At 68.7% G+C, this 19,994-nt stretch overlaps 2 protein-coding genes across 5 annotated transcripts; one reads left to right on the forward strand and one right to left on the reverse strand.

The window, feature by feature from the left end:
* Positions 1-8,280: 8,280 nt before the first annotated feature.
* CCND1 (cyclin D1) lies at positions 8,281-13,518 on the forward strand. Of its 2 annotated transcripts, none has more exons than XM_055144122.1 (5): positions 8,281-8,652; positions 9,736-9,951; positions 10,314-10,473; positions 11,168-11,316; positions 11,587-13,518. In XM_055144122.1, the coding sequence occupies exons 1-5, from the start codon at positions 8,455-8,457 to the stop codon at positions 11,788-11,790; spliced, it is 927 nt and encodes a 308-aa protein (XP_055000097.1). In that variant the 5' UTR covers positions 8,281-8,454; the 3' UTR covers positions 11,791-13,518. The 2 variants fall into 2 exon arrangements, with proteins under 2 accessions (XP_055000097.1, XP_055000098.1); XM_055144123.1 differs by having other exon boundaries at positions 8,286-8,652; positions 11,641-13,518.
* Positions 13,519-15,004: 1,486 nt separating this feature from the next.
* LTO1 (LTO1 maturation factor of ABCE1) lies at positions 15,005-18,775 on the reverse strand. Of its 3 annotated transcripts, XR_008630806.1 has the most exons (6): positions 18,642-18,775; positions 17,712-17,817; positions 16,833-16,903; positions 15,662-15,779; positions 15,406-15,575; positions 15,005-15,295 (listed from the first exon to the last, which is right to left on the reverse strand). XR_008630806.1 is itself a non-coding variant. In XM_055144127.1 (5 exons), the coding sequence occupies exons 1-5, from the start codon at positions 18,689-18,691 to the stop codon at positions 15,507-15,509; spliced, it is 411 nt and encodes a 136-aa protein (XP_055000102.1). In that variant the 5' UTR covers positions 18,692-18,775; the 3' UTR covers positions 15,005-15,506. The 3 variants fall into 3 exon arrangements, 2 of the variants coding, with proteins under 2 accessions (XP_055000102.1, XP_055000101.1); XM_055144127.1 differs by having other exon boundaries at positions 15,005-15,575; positions 15,662-15,776; XM_055144126.1 differs by having other exon boundaries at positions 15,005-15,575.
* Between the last annotated feature and the right edge of the window lie 1,219 nt (positions 18,776-19,994).

Consider the following 19,994-nt stretch of genomic DNA (forward strand, 5'->3'; position numbering starts at 1 on the left):
ACACCCACAAAAAACAGACTTTTCACCCCAGAGGAGAGTCTGAGTGAAGAGGGGGCAGGGCCGGCCGGCTCCCCGGTCCCTTGGTCCAGGGGTCCCCACCTGGAAAAGCCAAGCAGACCCCATTGCCACAGGGGCCGAAGATGCAATCAGGAGCGAGAGGCTGAGGAGGGCCCGGGAGTGTGCGGGGCCCGGCGGGGCCGTCTCTGGGAACCCTTAAGGGGGAGGGGAGCCGCGCTGCTCCCCGGGGACGTCTGGCGCGCAGCTCGCCCGAGAGACGGGCCGTGGTCTCAGGCTCGGGCCTGTTCGCCTTCTGGCTCCCAGCAAGCAGCCCTGTTGGAGAGTGGCTCAGAGGGCGCCCCCGGGGGTCCTGGTAAAGGGGGGGAACTTGGGGGATCCCAGTGCTGAGTCAGTTGATCCCAGAGGGTCCCCGGAGCACCCCTAGGAGTGATCCCTGAGCACTGATCTGGGAGTCAGCATACTGAGCACCACCAGATGTGGCCCCGAAACCAAAGACAGAGAACACTCGGTCACACAGCGAGGGGGTGGACACAGGCCCGGGGGGCCCCACGAGACAGAGAGGCTGGGGACCCCGATCCCAAGCCAGTGCCGTCTCCGGCCCTCGCTCACGCCCACCCCTCCGCCCGCCCACCTGCCAGCCCTCTCTGCTCCGTCCCCCCCGCCCCCATAGCACCCGACGGGGCTCCGGGCTGGATGGATGACTTCAGAGCCTGAGAAATGTCCCACCGTCTTTCTTTCTTTTTTTTAATTTTTATTTATTTATTTTTTGCTTTTTGGGTCTCACCCGGCGATGCTCAGGGGTTACTCCTGGCTCTGCACTCAGGAATCACCCCTGGTGGTGCTCAGGGGACTATATGGAATGCTGGGAATCAAACCCGGGTCGACAGCGTGCAAGGCAAACGCCTTCCCCGCTGTGCTGTTACTCCAGCCCCTTTGTTTCGTTTTTTTGACAGTTCTCGGACATTACCCCTGGCTCTGCACTCAGGACCACTCCTGGCCATGCTCAGGGGACCATATGGGTCGCCAGGGATCGAACCCGGGTCAGCCGTGTGCAAGACAAGCGTCCTCCCTGCTATTCTGTCCCTCTCGCCTCTGTTCCAGGTGTTTGGTGAATGTTCTGGAAAGTTGAAGCGCCGTGTGTGTGTGTGTGTGTGTGTGTGTGTGTGCCTGCGTGTGTGTGTGTATGCCTGTGTGTGCGTGTGTGTGTGTGTTCTTTTTTTAAAAAAATCTTTTTTTTTTTTTTTGCTTTTTGGGTCACACCCGGCAATGCACAGGGGTCACTCCTGGCTCATGCACTCAGGAACCACCCCTGGCAGTGCTCAGGGGACCATATGGGATGCTGGTATTTGAACCTGGGTCGGCCGTGTGCAAGGCAAACACCCTACCTGCTGTGCTATCACTTCAGCGCCTGCGCGCGCGTGCGTGTGTGTGTGTGTGTGTGTGTGTGTGTGTGTGTGTTCTATTGCTCCAGCCCGAATCATCCCTACGTAATCTGCAGACGCAGAAGCCCACAGGCTCCTGGAGACAAGGGCCCGAGGAAGCTCCCTCGGGGCGAGCAGCGGGCTGGGAAAGGCCGTCCCCGAGGACCTGCACCCGTCCGGGAACAGCCCTCCCCGCCCCCCATCTCCTTTCCCACCGGACCTGAATGCCTCGTCCCCACAGCGTGTGACGGAGGGCAGGCGTCCTGCCCGCGTCTAGCAGGAGTGGAGCCCCCTCGCCGCAAGCCCCAAAGCAGACGCAATGGGGACCCCCCCCCCCGCAAGCCAGCCTGCTCCTCGCTGCGGGGGGGGCCCGTCCTGTGTGTCCGGCCCCCAGTGGATCAGATTAACGAGGCCTGGTCCCCTGAGTCCAAATTACAGGCCAAAGCCACAAATTGTCTCCCAATCAGAGGCCTCTTGCTGAGCACCCCACAAACACCGGTCCCCCTAATCAGAGCGCGGGGAGGGGGACGCGCTCCTCCACTGCTCCCTCTAATTTCCCGTTCCTGCGCCTTTGAGGCGGTTTCACGCATCGCCAGCCGGAGCCGCGGCACAGCCCCGAGCTTCGAGTGCGGGAGACGGGCCAGCTGCACCCCTGCACCCCTGCAGGCCGGGCCTCGGTGGCTCGGATGGTCAAGGAGCTGCCCTTGCCCGGTGTCCCCGCGTCCCCCGTCTCAGCGAGTTTCCCGGACCCAGCGGTCCCCAGAGAGACTCCCTAGAAGGCCGGACGTGGGCGGCTCCTCCCTGCGTGCCCGGGCGGCTGAGGGTGCTCTCGGGGGGCCGAGCTGACCGCGGCCAGGGACCGGCCCTCTCACAAAGGCCGGGTGCAGAGTGGGTCTGCGGGGGGCCGCAGGGCAGCTGGCTCTGGCCCTTGAGCCTGGAGGCAGGGGAGACCCCACTGCGAAGGGCAGGGGAGAGGAGGGCAGGGGGAGGCCCAGGTGGCCAGGGGGGCGGGGCGCGGTGCAGCGGGAGTCTTGAGGGGTGTGTGTGTGGGGGGATAACGAAGGAGAAACTGACGGGCAGCGAGGGCCTCGGGACACCAGGCGAGTGACCTTAGAAGCTCTTCGGGGACTTGGGGGGCCCAGGGAGCCCCGAGGGGGGCGGTTCTCACCCCGTCGTTCTCCCTCGCGGCCCTACTGTGCGCTCTCTAGGTTTCAGAATCACCGGGTCCGTCCTCACAAGGTGACTTGCTGGAGTTTCGCCAAGCTGGCGTGGGCCTGAGGTCAGGGGCGGGCACTGCCGCCCGCCGAGGAGCCTGGGGCACCCCCGCGTGTCTTGGGGTCCCCGCGCTGCACCTCAGCTGCAGCCACCCCGCAGGAGGCTCCGGCTTTGTCTCGGACACAAAGTCCCAGGGGCAGGAGCGCACGTGGCCCCGGGCCACCAGGAGCCATTTCTCCCCAGAGACCCCCCTTCGGGCTGAGCCGCAGGGCAGGCGCTGTGAGGGCAGCCTGGGCCCCGCTCGCAGGCGGACCCCCACCTCTGGCCAACTCCCCGGGCTGGGGCGCCCCCTGGCACAGCCCAGCCCCCGGCCCGCACGGAGGCCTCGCTGTGGCCCTTCCGGAGCCGGGTTCTGAGACTGGCCCTCGGTGCTGGCCCGTCTGGAGCACTGTGCTCCCTGGCCGAGCACCCCTGCACCCCTGCAGGCCGAGCAGGAAGAGAGAAGCAGCGGGGCTCACCTTGCTCTTGTTTCCCTCGCTCAGGAACTTCTAAGAATTTGGTCCTTTTTGGTTTAGGGGGCCACTCCCGGCCCTGGGCTCAGGGCTGACTCCAGGCTCAGTGCTCAGGGAGAATCCCGGTTCTGTGCTCAGGGATGACTCCAGACTCAGTGCTCAGGGTGACTCCTGGCTCTGTGCTCAGGGCTCACTCCTGGCTCTGTGCTCGGGGCCGACTCCTAGCTCTGTGCTCAGGCATTACTCCTAGCAGGTTCCAGGGACCCTAAGTAGGGAACTGACCCCTAGTTGGCCGCGTGCAAGACAAGCATCCTCACCGCTGTCCTGTGTCCCAGCCCTAGGATTTCAGTCCCATGTCCCAGAAGAACTTGGGGAAAGTCAGCCAACGGAAGGGGGAGGGGCGTGGAGCAGGTCGCTGGACAAAATCCTCTCTCTGAAGAGACGCAGAAAGGTCCGGCCATTGGCCCATCTGCTCCAGAGCGAGGTCCCCGGAGAGCAGTGGCCGTGGCCAGCTCTAACCTGCCGTCCCAGCACCCAGCACCCGCATCCTGCACCTTCACAGCCCGGACACCGCTGCTGGCCCAGGGTCCGTGTGGCCCAGGTGGACCTTCCGGAAACTGCAGTGGCCCTGAGCACAGCGGGCGCTGGGCTTTGTGGGGCGCGCTGACCCGCTGACCCGCTGGACGCTGAGCAGATCTGGGAGTCTCCAACATCCTCTGGCTCAGCTCGTGGCTCCCTGGGCCAGCGGGTGCCCGGCTCACTGCCCACGGGGCTGGGCATGCCCCCGTGCCTGCCCTCATCACAGTGGGCGGGGCGGGGAACACAGCCTTGCAGGAGGACCCCTCGCAGAAACGGGGGTGCTTCCCTCCCTCCTCAAGTGGGGAGTCAGCTTCCTTCAGGAGCTGGGGAGGGCAGGTTTGAGGGGCCAGAGCACCCCTCAGTCCCTCCCCCCCATCCCTGCTGTGCCCCTACAGTGAAGGGGGCTTAGGACAGGGGTCCCTGGAGGCCAGCAGAGCGAGGTGCTGAGTCCTTGACCTTGACCTGACTCAGGAAAAGGGCCCGGAGGAGCCAGCAGCCTGCTACAGCCCACCTGGCCACGGGGTCAGTAACCCCCCACCGCGGCCAGCCCCTCCCAGCCAGGGTTCCCAGGCCTGAGCCACCTAATAAGGGAAGAAAAAAAGCGCCGGCCCCAACTTCGCTGGGTCCCTCCCGGGAAGGCCAAAAGGGCCCTGATCCGCTTCCAAGGGTGGACAGGCACCGGGTCATGGACACCAGAGGTGGTGGTTCGCAGGGGTGGGGGACGACCGAGCCCCCTTCCTCCTGGCAGAGCGATACAAGTGTCCAGATCACGTTACAGAGGAGCTCCTCTCAAGGCGCTGGGCAGGGCCTGCGTCCGCGCCCTCCTGGCGCCCCCTCCCCTACCCTCGGTCCGCACGCGCTCAGGCGCCCTGTGCGCGCCTTCTCCAAGCCTTACGGTAGCGCGGCGCGAGAAGCCACCACGTGGCGGCGGCCCGGGCCGGGCGGGAATGCGCGGAATGCGCGGTGCGCCCCCGCGCTGCTCCCGCCGAGGCCCCGGGGCCGCGCCGCGCGCCCCCGCCTCCCCGCTAGCCCCTCGCGAGCACCCGGCAGGGCCTGGGGACGCAGCGTGGCCCGCGCGCCCAGAACCTCCCGGGCTTCCAAAGCCGCGGCCCGCCCCGTGCCCCAGGCGCCAAGGGACCCAAAGGGGGGGGGTCCAAGGCGTTAAGTCCATAACCCCTGTCCCCGCACCTGGCCAGGGTCCGGCGCCCCGGAACTGGAAAGCTCCCCCGAATAAGGACCGCGCTTGTCCCCCGACCCGCTCCCTGGGCCTATTGAAAGACGCAAAGGGCTGGAGCCCAAAGGGAACTGGCCGCAGGGGTGCGGGGTGCAGGGAAAGGCCTTGGGGATGGGGGGTGGGGTGAGAGAGTGGCCAGTGGGGGGGGGGGGGCCAGCGCGGAATGTCGTGCCTTGTCCGGCCGGGGCGGGGGTGCCACGCGAGCCACGTGCGTGTCCACGTGGCCCGGCCGCTGCTCCCGCCCCGTCCTGCCCGCTGCGGGGTCCACCTGGGCGGGGGGCGCCGCGGGCAGGACACGGTGCCCTCCGCGGTAGCTCCCACCTTCCTGCCGACATCCTTGCCTCCGCGGGATGTGGGCATCGTCTCCCACCTGGGCAGAGGGCGCCCAGGCCGGGGCAAAAGGCGGGTGGATTTGGGGGAGTCCGACTCCGTGCACGGGACAGCCAGTGCGAAGGGGGGGGTGTTTTAGAACCTCTTTTCACCCCCAAAGTGCACTTTGTCTTCCTCGGGTCCCCAAGGCACGGCGGGGCGCGGTGCCAGGGATCGGGGAAGGGGCGCCGCGTGCACCCGCGCCTGGCTGGGCCGCGGGGTCCCTGTGTGTGGCTGCAGTTCGAGGGTGGGGGGAATGGCCAGCGGTGGGAGGTGCGACTGCCCCTGACCCCCAAAAGTGTCTCTGGCGAGGTGGGCATGGGGACCCCGCAGCCCGTGCAGCGGCGATCAGGCGTCCAGAGCCTGCGGCGAGGGGGAGGGGAGCCCGGAGACCCCCCCCAGCCTCCCTGCTCCTGGAACCCCGCAGCCCGCCTTCGGAAGCGTTTTTTCCGGGCTCACTTCTGGGCTTTAACAATGGAAAGCGCGCGGGGCTCGGGCCAAGTCCTTTCAAGTCACCGCCAGGTATGCGGCTGCAGGTGACCCCCACCTGCGCGCCCCCGCCCGCGGCCTCCCAGGGGAGGGCGAGGCTGCCCCTGGCCAGGCCGGCCCTGCCCGGAGCCGGCGCTGGGCGGGGCGTCCCCCGGCGCGCGGGTTCCTGAATGAACGCGCCCCCTCCCCCTCCGGGCCGGTTCCCACAGCCAGGGACGGTGGCGAAGGCGCGCTCTGCGGAATTCGCCCTCCGGGGCGGCCACCCGCCTCGGGGCCGCGGGAACCCGGCAGAGCGAGGGGGGCGGCTGGGGTTACTGCGGGGCGGGGGGTGTTTTCCGTGCAATGCCACTTCCCTTCCCAACTCGGCCGCCGAGCCTTTGTTTTCGATGGTCCCCGTGCAAGACGCGCAGAGCACTTTATAGAGAGCCCAGGGCTCTCGGGACCGCCGGGGTCGCTCGCGGGGAGTTGTATTTTTTTTTTTTTAAGAGAAAACGCGAACTTTCCACTGTGGCTGGAAAGCGCTTCCGAGCTCCCGGCCCCCATAAGCCGGCGAAGGGAGGGAAAACGCGGCGTCTGCGCTCCTCGCCCGCCCGCACCCCGAGATCCGGGGGTGGGGGTGGGGCTCCCCGCGGTGGGGGCTGGGCGGCGGCCGCTCCCCGCCGGGCCCCAAATTCCAGCGCCTCCCCCGCGGGCGCCCGGCGCTGCACGCTTGCCTGGCGGGCTGGCACTTTTGCGCCCGTCCCTAGGCGGGGAGCGGCGGCTCCCGGGCGAGATCTGCCCGCGCCGCCTAGTAACAGCGCCGCGCCCCCATTGGCTCCCGCTAATTCCCATTTCCTCTCGCCGGCCCGGGGTGGCGGGGCGCCCCGCGCGCCCGGGACCCCCGCTGGCCCGAGGGGGAGAGGCCCCCGACGGCCCGCCCGCCGCGGACGGGGCCGGGGCGCGCGCGGGGCTCGCCACCCCCCACCCCCCGTCCCCGGCCCCTGGGAGTGGGAGCCGCCCCCGGGCGGGCGCGCGGCCCCATCAATCCCCGGGTCGGGATTTTATGAATGAAAAAGCCGCCGGCGGCCTCGTGCGCGGGCGGATGCTGCGAGGCTCGGCGGGGCCAGTGGCCGAGCCCCGCCGGGCAGCAGCGGGCCGGGAGGCGCACGGCCACCCCGCGCCCGGGGGCGACGCCCTCCCGCACCCCCAGGGCCCCGCGGGGAAGGGGCTGCGGGAAGCACCCGCCCCCCCTGAAAAGCAGCGAGGTGGGGGTGGGGGTCTCGGCCCGCTCAGGGGGAGGGTTTGGGGTTTTTGGGCTGCTAGTTTTTTTTTTTTTTTAATGTTTCCTTTGCGCTTTTACTGGTGGGGGTCGGCTTGATGCCCCTGTATTTCGGGAGGGGGTGGCCAGTTTTCTGGGGGTGGGGGGCAGGTAACGTGAAAGACGGAGTTGGGACGGGGTAGGACGCCGTCTTACTCGAGAAGGGGAATAATTTCTGAAAAGCTCTCCCCGTAGCGCGACCACTCTGCCGACCCTCGCGACAAAACGTCAGATCCGCACACCCTCTCCGGGGAGTTCCAGCTGCCCCCCGGCCACCCCGGGGCTCCCGCCTGCGGGCGGGATAAAGGGACGCCCACCCCCACCCTCCGACAAAACCAGTCGGGAGTCGCCCGGGGGTCTGGGGGCGACTCGATGTGTCCAACGGTTTAACTTATTTTTGAATTTTAAATGAGGCGGAACCGAGAGCGCCCGCTCGCAGCCTTCCATATGGGGGGCCTCCGGGGCCGTGAGATCGCCCCGGCGGGGGGCTGGGCGTGGGCCCGGGCCCCCCGCGAGCTGGGGCAGGTCAGACGGTCCCCGAAACTCCCCACGAGGGGGGCCGGGACGGAGGAAGTGCTGGCCACCATCTTGGGCTGCGGCTGGAATTTTCGGGCAATTATTTTCTTTTTTTTTTTTTGGGGGGGAGAGGCACCAGCATATGCAGGGCTGAGACCCCCTTCAATGGTTAGGGCTGCTTTGCACCCGCCCAGCGCCCCGCGCGCTGGAGGGGGAGCCTCGGCGGGGGGCTGGGGGCGCCGCCCCGCGCCCCCGAAGGCCAAACGGCCCCTGCGGTCTGCACGTGTTAATGAAAATGAAAGGCCGGCCGCGCGGGCCGCGTCCTCGGAGACGCGCCCGCCGCGAACCCCGGCCTCCGACTGCGGGTGGCCCGGCCGCCCGGCTGCGGGCCCCGCTCCGGCGGGGGGGGGGCGCGGGGAGGGCAGCCCGCCGCCCCCCGCACCCCGCTCCCCGGGCGGGGAACAAGGCCGCCGCGGGGAGATTTGCATTTCTATGAAAACGGGGCGGGGGGGGGGGGGGCCGCGCGCTGCGCCGCGGGGCAGGCGTGGCGCCCCGGCCGGCTCCGGGCTCCCCGCGCCGCGCGCCCGCCCGCGCCCCCGCCCCCTCCCGCCCCCTCCCCGCGCTCATTCTCTGCCCGGCTTTGATCTCCGCTTAACAACAGCAACGTCACGCGGGCCGCGGGCGAGTTTTGTTGGAAGTTGCAAAGTCCCGGAGCCCGCAGAGGGCTGTCGGCGCTCCAGCAGCGAGCACGGCGGCGGCGCGCTCCGGCCCCCAGCCCCCCGCACCCCGCGCGCCCCGCCGGCCATGGCACACCAGCTCCTGTGCTGCGAGGTGGACACCATCCGCCGCGGCTACCCCGATGCCAACCTCCTCAACGACCGGGTGCTGCGCGCCATGCTCAAGGCGGAGGAGACCTGCGCGCCGTCCGTGTCCTACTTCAAGTGCGTGCAGAAGGAGATCGCGCCGTCCATGCGCAAGATCGTGGCCACCTGGATGCTGGAGGTGCGCGTCGCCCCCGGCCCGCGCTTCTCCGCCGCCCGCCGCGCTCCTTCCTGCCCACCCAACTTGCGAGCGTGCGGGGAACTGCCCGCGACGCGGCTGGTCCCTACGTACGGGGGTTGGGGGCCCTGGAAAAACTCCCCAAGGGGCGAAGGGGGCCCCCGGGAGGAGGTCCCTCTGGGAGAGGCCAGTGCCAGGGGCACCGGGTTGGCTCGAGCGCGCCGGCCGGCAGCCCCGGCGCCGGTCAGTGGCCCCGGCCCGGCCGTCCCCGCCTGCGCCGGCGGCTCCAGGCCAAGGGGCGCATAGATTTGATTTTTAAATTAATATCCAGGGACACGTATGCAAGGCCGCCGTGCCAGTATTATGCGCCATCTTTGTTCTTTTATTGCGAAGCCGAAGTGTCGATTAATAGTGGGGGCCGGGTGGGGGCGGGGAGCGCGCGGCGAGGCGCGGGGGTCCGCGGGGGCGCCCGCGGGGAGGTGGGGGCCCCTTTGTTCGGGCTGCGCGGCCCGGGGCGCCCAGAGCGCACCCCGACTGCAGGGTCGCGCGGCCCCGCGTCGCCGGGGGTCGCCCCGCGTCTTGGGGCGGGGGGGAGGGTCTCGGCTCGGGAGTCTGCCCGCCGCGAGCTGGGGGGTCCGGGGCCACATTTCCAGGCCGTCGGCGGGGGTCTGGGGGGACCGCGAGTATTTTTCAGTAATTTTAAGATAAGCGCCGCGCGGTGCCCTGGTGCAAGACCGGCGCCGGCGCCCAGGGGAAAAAGGGGGGGGACCCTCGGGTTCGAATTCCGGGGGATTCTCCCCAAAGCCTTGCTGCGCGCTCCAGACCGCCCGGCCGGGGTCAAGGACCGCTCGGGGGTTATTTTCGGGGTCTTTTAGGGTCCCTAAGTCTTTTTAAAAATATATTTTTAAATAATTCTTGAAAAGATGACGTCTGGGAAACGCGGCGCCGCCACCTTTGTGTCTCGGGCCCGCCGCCCCCTGCCGCCCACCCGGCCGGCCGCCGGCCCGGGGGGCGGCGGGGCGGCCACGTGGGCCGCGCGCGGGACTTTCCCTTTCGCTTTCGCGGCGCTGACGCGGGTCCGCGCAGGTGTGCGAGGAGCAGAGGTGCGAGGAGGAGGTCTTCCCGCTGGCCATGAACTACCTGGACCGCTTCCTGTCGCTCGAGCCCCTGCCCAAGAGCCGCCTGCAGCTGCTCGGCGCCACCTGCATGTTCGTGGCCTCCAAGATGAAGGAGACCATCCCGCTGACCGCCGAGAAGCTGTGCATCTACACTGACCACTCCGTGCGGCCCGACGAGCTGCTGGTGCGCCGCCCCGGGCACCAACCCCGAACCCCGAACCGAACCTCCCCCGCCCCCCGCGGCACCCGGGAGGGGCGGGGCTGCAGGGGAGGGCCCCCAGCGGCGGCCGCCTCCCGACCCTCTGTCCTGAGGCGGCCAGGACCCCACGCGGGCCCCCTTTCCCGGGAGCCACCCCGCCGAAGGTCCCCCCCAGAAGCCGGAAAACACGAGCGGCGCGCGCCCTCTAGCGGCGGCGGCGGCGTGCGCCCGAGCCAGCCGCGCGTCCCAGTTGGGAGGGCAGAGGGGACCTTTGCCCACCCCCCCCACCCCCGCACCCCCTGCCCGGGTTTGGGCCGGGATCGAGTGCCCCCTTCCCCTCTCCGCAGCACATGGAGCTGCTGCTGGTGAACAAGCTCAAGTGGAACCTGGCGGCGATGACCCCTCACGACTTCGTGGAGCACTTCCTCTCCAAGATGCCCGTGGCCCCCGAGAGCAAACGCATCATCCGCAAGCACGCGCAGACCTTCGTCGCCCTGTGCGCCACGGGTAGGCCAAGTCCCGCTGCCCCCTACCCCGGGGTGGACCCGGCAGTGGACCCTCGGGGAGCCTGGACCTCATTCTCTGACCCAGAAGCCCCCAGCCTCCGACCTCACCCTGACGGACACGTGCCCGTGCACGCGCAGGCATGCGTGCATACATGTGTGCATGCATAGTGACGTCTCCCACATCCCCAGCCCTGCCCTGTGACCTCGTGACCCCTTCCTAGCCAGGCCTGGAGAGAAGGGGAAGGGGACTGGTGCCCCTTCCCCTCGGCTATTGCAGCTGATGGGGGATGGCTCGAGGCCACACCGGCAAGGCCAGGTGGGCACGTGCCACCCGCTCCCCAGAGGGGACGAGCGAGCCCCTCGCACCACTGCCCTCTGCGGCCTGGAGCTCGGCGGCTGGGGTCTGGGGGGCAGAGTTAGAGGTTCTGCCAATGAAACCCCCACCCCGTACAAACACGCACGCCCGGGGTCAGTCCGGGTCCTTTCGGGCTAAGGCAAACGGTGACCGTCGCTTCCCGGGACTGGCCGTGCAGAGAGGGTGCAGGAGGGCCCCCAGCTTTTCCTGGAGATACTGTGGGGGGCCATGTCCATGCCACCCGCCCCCCCCCCCCCGCGTTCCCGGGGCAGGACGCTGCCTCTGACCTCCCCCTGGCGAGGGAAGCTTCCAAACCCTCACGGCCCCTCCCCCTCCGCAGACGCCAAGTTCATCTCCAACCCGCCCTCCATGGTGGCCGCGGGCAGCGTGGCAGCGGCCGTGCAGGGCCTGCACCTGGGGGCCTCCAGCGGCTTCCTGGCCCCCCACCGCCTCTCGCGCTTCCTCTCCACTGTCATCAAGTGTGACCCAGTAAGTGGCCGCGGGGACCCCCACACCCCTGCTAGGAGGGCCCAAGGCTGGGATTCCGCGCTGGTTAGCTGGTGGGGGGAGGGGGCGCTGAGGCAGGGGTCCCCTTCTGCAGGACCCATAAAGAGCCCCGGGTTGGGGGGTTCTGGGCGGCCCCTGCCCCGCCCTCTCCGGCCGCGGCTCAGCGGCGCCCTCTGGTGGGCGGGGCGGGGCCCCTGGGAAAGGCGCGGCGCAGGTTCAGGGGAGAATTAATTGCGGCCGTTCATGGGACAGGTGGCATCCAGCAGAGGCGCCCCCTCTGAGGCCCTGTCCCCTCCCGCCCCCCAGGACTGCCTCCGGGCCTGCCAGGAGCAGATCGAAGCCCTGCTGGAGTCCAGCCTGCGCCAGGCCCAGCAGAGCCCGAACCCCAAGGCCGCCGAGGAGGCGGAGGAGGACTTGTCCTGCACCCCCACCGACGTGCGCGACGTCAGCCTCTGAGCGACCGCGGGGGCAGGGAAGGGGTGGGTGGTCCCCGCGCTGCCCCACCCCTCCGCGCCGCCCCACCCCTCGGCCTCTTTCTCCCTTCTGACTGCAGCAAAAGACACAAAGTTCCCCCAAAAACTGTCTTAAAAAAAAAAAAAGGAGCGAAAGAGAGGGGCTAGCATTCCGCTGGCCCGCGGCCTGGGAATCCGCTGGTTTCTGGTCCCCGCGGCGGCCCTCAGACTGGTCACTAAGGTCAAGACACTGCCGGCCCGGGCCCAGTTCTGTGTTGCGAGCAAAAAACAAACAAAAAGCTTAAAACCTTTTTTTTTTTTTCCCAAGTAGGAAAACTTTGAAGGCTTTTGCTAGAAGGTTCTGGCAGCTTCCCCATCCGCCCGGGGAGCTCAGCTTTAAGGCACGGCCAGGCCCCCTGCCGGCTGCCCTGGCCATAGTCACTTTATCAGCCTTGTGCCTGGGTGACCTCACGGGGGCAGGGGGGGGAGGTCGTGCCGGCCCCCCCACCGCAGAGCCGCCGGGGACACCCTAGAGTCTATTTTTGTAATCTGCCTGTTGTTGTTGTCGTTGTTGGTTTGGGTTCTGTTTTGGTTTTGTTTTTGCCTGTTTGCCCATGCTGGGTTCTCTCCCCACTGCCCCCCAGGACCCCCCCACCCCCACGGTGCCAAGCGCCCAGCACCCTCAGCTGCGTACACGGTTGGTTTGTGTCGTGTTTCTTCAATTCCGAAACCATCCCACCCCGGGCCCCTGGGCCAGCAGCCAGCCCGGCGGCGAGGGAGCGAGCGGGCCCCGCGGGAAGGTTGGGGCATGTCGAGAGCCTGGCGCAGAGAGCGAGAGCTGGCCGGGGAGGGGCGCGGGGGGCGGCCCTTGCTGCCCACATGGACCCTTCGGGGGCCCCCGGCCCCCGAGCCAGCTGGTGTCTGCGGGCAGTGGCCGCAGAGGGTGGCCCAGAGGACAAGTAGGTAGGGGGTGCGGGGCGTGGCCGCGGAGGGGCCTGGAGCGCTCCAGGCTGGGGTGGTCTGGGGTCCGCCCGCTCGCTCATGCCGGGCCGGCCCAGCCTGTGAACTTGAGCTGCTTTGGGGTGGTCAGAGCGACACAGATGGCGCTTAGGCCCTCGGGGGGGCCCCCCCACATCTCCCGCCCCTAGAGACCAGGTCAGCCACTAGCCGATTTGCACTTCTCGCCCGAACCATTTCTGTACCCTGGAGGGGCCCGTCCTCTCGCCGGCCGCCCCCGCCGGCCCTTCTCTCTCCCACGTTGCTGCTATCCTCCCCGAGGCCCGGAACCCGGACCCCCAGTCATGTGTGTGACTCTGCCGTCTGCTCTATTCCAAAAACATTCCCGACCCACAGTACCTCGGGCTTCTCAGCCACGTGCAGGCCGGCGGCCCCCGCCCCCACGCTGGACTCACTCCCACCCAGGACCGACCACTGTCCACTGCAGGAGCCCCTCGGCCGTGCTGCTCTCGGCCCTAGCTCCAGAAAGCTGATTATTGTTGTTATTATTGTGACCCGCTGCGTCGGGCCGGGCCATGGGGGGGGTGACTGAGTAACTTCCGGAATTGTTGGGGCGTGTTGGAGGGGCTGGGCGGTTATGTGGGCGCCCTCCCGGAGTTCTGCCAAGGCCCCGGTAGGCCAAGGCCCGCCTACCTCACCCTCTGGCTGCACCCCTCACCCCCCTGTAGCCAAAAGCAAAAGACAAAGATGGAAAGTCTAGAAATAAAGTTGGTGAAATCCCACATGCGGTCACTGCTTCCAGGGCCCTGGGTGCGGGTGAGAGTCCCCCCTGGGCGTTGCAGGGGAGGGGTGTGGGGGGACCCGGCACGCCCCTGCCTCAGCTGGCCTCTGTGTGCCCTGGGGTGGCAGAGGCGGGATGTCTGCTCTGGGGGGGCCCCTCAGACGCCATCGAGTGGGGTCTGTCTCGGTTCAAACAAAGCCGGTGTCCGAGGGGCTCGCCGGGACCCTCCCCACAGGCCCGACTGCCCGGGAGCCCCGGAGGCCAGGCTGAGGGTCAGGCTGCCCTGGGTGACCCCAGCCGCGTCACCGCCAGCCTGGCCCGGGGAAGGGCCCCTGAGCTGTGGCAGGAGCGGGCGCTGGGTCTGGGAGGAGACCCCACGTCCAGGGGTTCTTGCGGGGAGACAGGCCCGGCCCGCCTCGGGGGACGGCACCCAGAGGTGGCAGGGCAGCTGGCCTCGGGCTCTGCGTGGACACCGCTGGTCCTGTGGGCACGGACAGGCTCATGGGCTCCGGCCCCATGAGAGAACGGCACAAACCTAGTCGAGGCTCGAGGGCATCGGGGCTCTGAAGAAGGTGGGGTCCTCCCCCACCACCACCAACCGGCTGCTGGATGCTGCGGCTCCTGAAGCCAACGTCACCGCTGCCCCCTGCCTTGCAGTTCAACCTGTGCATCTGGGGACCGGGCGCTCCCAGTGCCCTGGGGCAGGGCCTCCCTTAGGACGGGATCCCGGGCAGGGTCTCCTGGGACTGGAGCAGGACAGTGGCCGTCCAGGGGCTACCGCTGGACAGACGCACAGAACAGCTCTCGCCAGGCCCTTCCCAGCCCCCGGCCAGTGGCAGGACCACAGCTGGGCCGGGGCCGGAGTCGGGTCGGGGTGCAGTGGCTTCCTCTGGGGGCTTGGGGGTGCCCCAGTGTGTGGGGGCGGCGGGGAGGGGGGAGCACCCCCCAGAAGCATCCAGCAGAGATGCCCACTGAGTCCTGGGCGCCCCTGGGACGCCCCCCATCAGCCCCGAACAGACCCCCGGAGGCGGTGTGAGAGGCGGCACCCCTGACGCCCACACGCCGGGGACCCCCGCTCCGAAGAGCCCACCTCCAACCCGCAGGGCCGCGCACCCGGCCCCGAGCTCCAGGACAGTGTGGGCTGGGGCCACGCTTGGGAGGGTCTGAGGGGTGGACACAAGACGCAGCACAGAAGGCCACTTCCTCCAGGAAGGCCGTGGGGGGCCGAAGCCAGGCAGGGGCTCCTGGGGAAGCAGGGGTGGGGGCTTGTCCTTGCCCGGGGACACAGGTGGCCTGATGCCGTCCCAGGGGGTCACCTCCACACGGGGGGCCCAGTCCTCCCCGTCACGGGGGTCTGCACAGGGGGCGGCGGCTGCGGGCACTGCTCGGGGCGTCCTTCCCAGTGCCCGGGCACCGCCTCCCCGCCAGTGTCTACACGGCGAGTGTCTGTCTACACACGGAGAAAACCAGGAAGCTGCTCTCAGACCAACGACGAGCCCGGGGCATCAGAGCTGAGCCAGGCTCTGGTTTATTCCCCTGCGGCCACGGACGCGCAGGGACGCACAGAGGCGCCGTCCACGGTGGGGCAGCCACGCAGCGCCCAGCCCAGGAGAAAGCCCAGGGAGGGGCAAGGCCCCGGCCCCCCCACCAAGAGGCCGGGCGGGGGCCCAGGTCCCTTCACAAGGTGGCAGGGCGACACCTGCAGGCACGCCGAGGAAACACACCCTTCCAGCCGGCGGCCGGGACCGGCGGCTTCCTGGGGTCCGTCTTCCTGCCACGGCAGGCCCCGAGGGCACCCAGGGGTCGGTGGGCGGGGCAGGGGCAGGCGGCGGCCCACACCCTTCCAAGGGCCAGGCGGGCATGGGCACGGAGCCCCGTCACCCGCCATGAGCCCGGCCCGCCCGCCCGCGGTCCTGGGCCACCATGGCCACACAGCGTGTCCCCACGCGGCGTCTGTCCCCATGGGCCTTTCTCGGGCCTCCTCAGAAGGACAGTCCGGAACCTTCTGTGGCGACGCTGAAGTCCGGCTGCACGTTGAGCAGGGAACAGAGCTGCGGGGACAGAGGGGAGAGGCCTCTGGCACCCCGTCGCACCGTCCCCGCCCCACCACCCCACGGCCCCGCCGCCCGGCCCGCACCTGTCTGAACTTCCCCCGGATTCTGTCCAGGTCTTCCTGCAGCGACTCGTGCGTGGGGTCCCCACAGGGGAAGCTCTGGGTCAGGGCCACGAGCGCCTCCAGGGCCTTCCTCTTCCTGCTGCGAGACACGGCCGGGGTGGGCGGCGGGGAAGGTGCCGAGTCTGGCCCTGCTGCACGGAGCGCCCACAGCCTCGGCCCCGAGCACCGTGCCAGCGCGGGGACGGCCACCAGCCCCGCCCAGGCCACGGACCGGGCCCACGGGCTGGGGTGGAGCATGGCGCTGAGCCCTCGGCGGGCAGGGCTGCTCCCGGGCCGGGCGAGGGCCTGCACCATAGCCGCCTCGCACTGCACTCTGGGGCGCCCCTCAGACAGCCCCTCACGCCCCCTCGGTCCCCCTAATGTCCTCTCATTCCCCCCAACGCCCCTCACCGCCCCACACCCACTCTCATGTGCCCGGCAGCACGGGCCGGGGTTACCGAGAGGGGCTGCAGGCAGGCCGGGGTCAGCGCATGCACCAGTGCCCCCTCGGCCCCGGCGCCCCCCACGGCCCCTACTCTACAACGCGCTCCGGTCTCCGGGCTCTGGTCAGGCCGGCCCTGTGCCCGCCCCCGACGCCGGCACACTCGGGGCGCTCGGAGCTGGAGCCCCGGCCCAGCCTGCACCCACAGTCCTCGGAGAAGCCCCCGAAGCCCCGCACTTCAGGCCCAGCTGTGAAGCCCCTGGTCGGCCAAGATTCACCGGCTGGGGCCTCGGGTTCCTGAGCATCACTGGGGAGCCCCTCCCCCAAAGAAAAGTGTTTCACCAAACGTCCAGATGCTCACAAAACACCCGGGTCAGGGGCTGGAGCGACAGCACAGCGGGGAGGGTGTTTGCCTTGCCGACCCGGGTTCGATTCCCAGCATCCCATATGTTGCCCCGGGCACCACCAGGAGTAACTCCTGAGTGCAGAGTCGGGAGTGGCCCCTGAGCATCCCCGGCGTGACCCAAAAACAAACCCAAAAATCCCGAACACACAGCACACTTTCCAGACGTCTGAACGCTCCCCAAACCCGGGGGACATGACCGCTCGGACCCAGTCACACGCCCGGGGGGAGGGGAGAGATGCACGAGCTGGGGGCCCGGGGGAACGGAAGCACGACCCCAGCCCCCCGCCCCGCTGCAGTCACTGTACCTGTCCTTCTCGGGGCTGCCGCTGTCCAGGAGATGCCGCCACGCACAGGCAAAGCCCCGGTAGCACCCGATCTGGGGGTGCAGAGGCGGGAGAAGGCGTCAGTGAGGGCTGGAATCCTCGGGCTTCAGGGAGCGCCCCTGAGCGCCCACCCTGGAGGGGAGGGTCCCAAGGACCCCCCCCCCACACACACACACACACGTGAGACGCACCTGCAGGGCACGTGCGGCTTCCAGCCCCCCAGACCCGGGCCAGGCAGCTCGGGTGATGCTCAGCTCAGAGCTCAGGGCTCAGTGCTCAGCTTGGCTCTCAGAGCTCAGTGCTCAACCCCACGCTCCTGCTCCCTGCCCTACAGCCCCCGCACGAGGCAGCAGCTCTTGTGTCTGCAGCCCAGCAGGGGGGACCCCCCACTTCACACTGCAACCCCAACTGTGGTGGCCGGCAGGTTTGGAGCAGGAAGGGAGACCGACTCTCAGCCCCGGAGGAAGAACGGGTGGGCGCTTCTGACACCCCCCTCTGCGGGGAGGAGTCCCTGGCCCTGGAGTCCCCAGGAGGCACCAGGACCCGCCCGGGCAGCCAGGAGTGGAGGGAGCACTCTCCCGGCCACAGGGAGCACTCTCCCGGCCACAGCCGCCCACGCTCCGTGGAATTCCCGCACCTTTTAAGGAATTTTATTTTTGGTTTTTAGGTCACACCTGGCGACGCTCAGGGGTTACTCCTGGCTCTGCACTCAGGGATCGCCCCTGACGGTACTCGGGGGACCCTCCGGGATGCTGGGAGTCACACCCTGCAAAGGCAAACGCCCTCCCGCTGTCCTGTCGCTCTGGCCCCGGCTTGCGGGCTCAGCCGCCGGATGGCCAGAAGCCAGGGGCGGCCACTGACCTCGGAGCCGATCCTGGCGCCCTGCATGGCGCCGTGCCGCCTCCCCTCGGTGAGGCCCAGGCTGCTGCCGTCCTCGAAGCCTTCCCGGTAGCCATCCCCGTGGAACCTGGAGAAACGGGCGACAGCACAGTCACACTCCCCAGCAGGGGTCTCTGCCCCTGGGGCTCCAGCCGCTGCCCCCTCTCCTGCTGAAGCGGGCTCGCTCCCCAGGACCCCATGTGGCCCCTCGCCAAGCCCACCGGGAGTGATCCCTGAGCACAGAGCCGGGTAAGCCCCGAGCACCCCTGCGCGTGGCCCCCAAATCAACAAATTACGACCCCAAAACTCCCAAACGAACCCAAGTACCAACCCCAACCTAAACGCCCGTCCCGGCGAGCGCCGGCAGGGCCACCCCCGGCGGTGGGCGGTGGGCGGCAGGGGAGTGATGAGGGGGCGTCGGAGATGAGGCCCCGGGGACAGCGGGGTCTCGCCCCGCCCCTGCGGGAACAATGGGAGCACAATCAGATCCCCGGGGCCAGAAGAGGGCAAACAGATAACCAGGCGGCTGCCATTCAGGCCGGGCGGGAGTAAAGCCCCCCAACTGGTGCCCGGCGCGCGCGCCTGCCCCGAGCGGCTCCCCGGGGACGCGCGCGGCGCCTGTGTCCGCGGGGCCGTGAAAGCCGCCGTCTGGCGCGCGGCCGGCGACAAGCGAAAGGGGCAGCGCCCAGATGGCCTGGGCGGCGGCGCCCGGCAGATGCCCGGCCCGGGGGGCGGGCCCGCCAGCAGCTGGGCACGTGGCGGCCGGCCCGGGGGCGCGGGGTCGCGGGGAGCGCCCAGCGCCGGGCCCCGCACGCCGGCCCCCGGGGAGCCCCTCCACGCCCGCGTCCCCGCCCCCGGCCCGCCCCCGGCCCGCCCCCGCGGCGCCCCCGGCCCCGCGGCCCCGCCTCCTACCGCTCATCCGCCATCACGATGGCATCGAACATGTCCTGCCCGCCCGCCATGCCCGCGGCGCCGCCCGCACCCGCGCGGCCCTGCGCGCCCCGCACCCACTTCCGGGAGCGCCGCGCGGGGCACGCTGGGTACGGACGGCGCGCGCGAGGGCCCAGTCGGCGGCGCGCGCGGGGGCACGGTCGGCGGCGCGCGCCGGGGAGAGGCGATCGGGCGCGCGCGAGAGGACCCGGTCGGGCGCGCGCGGGAGGGCGTGGTCGGGTGAGGCCGAAGCTCCGCCCCGTGGCGCGAAGCCCCGCCTCGCCCAGTTACCTGCCTGGTCTCAGGACGGCTGAGCAGCCTCGGCCCGGAGCAGGTGGAGTCTTCACTTCATTCACTTGATTTGTCTTTAAAAAAAAAAAGAGTGGCGGCTGGAGTGATAGCACAGCGGGCAGGGCGTTTGCCTTGCACGCGGCCGACCCGGGTTCAAATCCCAGCATCCCATATGGTCCCCTGAGCACGGCCAGGGGTAATTCCTGAGTGCAGAGCCAGGAGTAACTCCTGTGCATCGCCGGGTGTGTCCCAAAAAAGCAAAAAAAAAAAAAAAAAAAAAAAAAAGAGTGACCGAGGTGGGCAGGAGCAACAGTGCAGCCAGGCGGGCATTTGCCTTGCACACCGGGTTCAATCCCCAGCACCTCATATGGTCCCCTGAGCAATGGGAGTAACTCCTGAGCATTAACGGGTATGGCCTCAGAGAGAAAAATAAATATTTATTTATGGGCTGGAGCCATAGTTCGGGGAAGGTGTTTGCCTTCGAGCCCTGCCATCCCCCGAGTGCCCTGAGCAGTGACCCCTGAGTGCACAGCCAGGGATAAGCCCTGGGCATTGCCGGGTGTGACCCAAAAAGCAAAGCATAAATAAGTAAACTTAAAAAAGAAAAAGAGGGGCTGGAGCGATAGCACAGCGGGTAGGGCGTTTGCCTTGCACGCGGCCGACCCGGGTTCGATTCCCAGCATCCCATATGGTCCCCTGAGCACCGCCAGGAGTAATTCCTGAGCGCAGAGCCAGGAGTAACCCCTGTGCATAGTCAGGTGTGACCCAAAAAGAAAAAAAAAAAAAGAGATTGAGGGCTTAGGGCATGTACCTTGTCTGTGTGAGTCCTGGGTTCAAGTCCCTGCAACAAAGATATGGCCTCCCTGCGGCCCCCCAGGACGGATCCCTGATCCTAAGGATTGTGCCCGCTTCCCGCCTCTTCCTCACACACCCCACCTTGTCCGCAGTCCCACTCTGTTTCCTTTGAGAACCGCAGTCCACTTGCCAGAGTTCACTGGCTTATTTTTCTTTTCTTTTGTTCATTCATCAATTTGATTTCCTTAT

Source organism: Sorex araneus, chromosome 6 (assembly GCF_027595985.1).
Source record: "Sorex araneus isolate mSorAra2 chromosome 6, mSorAra2.pri, whole genome shotgun sequence".
NCBI lineage: Eukaryota > Metazoa > Chordata > Mammalia > Eulipotyphla > Soricidae > Sorex > Sorex araneus.

Excerpts from the sequence above, each read along its gene's own strand:
- LTO1 (XM_055144126.1), bottom strand. The coding sequence starts at position 18,691 with ATGGCGGGCGGGCAGGACATGTTCGATGCCATCGTGATGGCGGATGAG. Across the intron at positions 16,904-17,711 it reads GCGCCAGGATCGGCTCCGAG|ATCGGGTGCTACCGGGGCTT; the intron begins GTCAGTGGCCGC and ends CTGCACCCCCAG. Across the intron at positions 15,780-16,832 it reads GGCAGCCCCGAGAAGGACAG|CAGGAAGAGGAAGGCCCTGG; the intron begins GTACAGTGACTG and ends CGTGTCTCGCAG.
- CCND1 (XM_055144122.1), top strand. The coding sequence starts at position 8,455 with ATGGCACACCAGCTCCTGTGCTGCGAGGTGGACACCATCCGCCGCGGC. Across the intron at positions 9,952-10,313 it reads TGCGGCCCGACGAGCTGCTG|CACATGGAGCTGCTGCTGGT; the intron begins GTGCGCCGCCCC and ends CCCTCTCCGCAG. Across the intron at positions 10,474-11,167 it reads CGTCGCCCTGTGCGCCACGG|ACGCCAAGTTCATCTCCAAC; the intron begins GTAGGCCAAGTC and ends CCCCCTCCGCAG.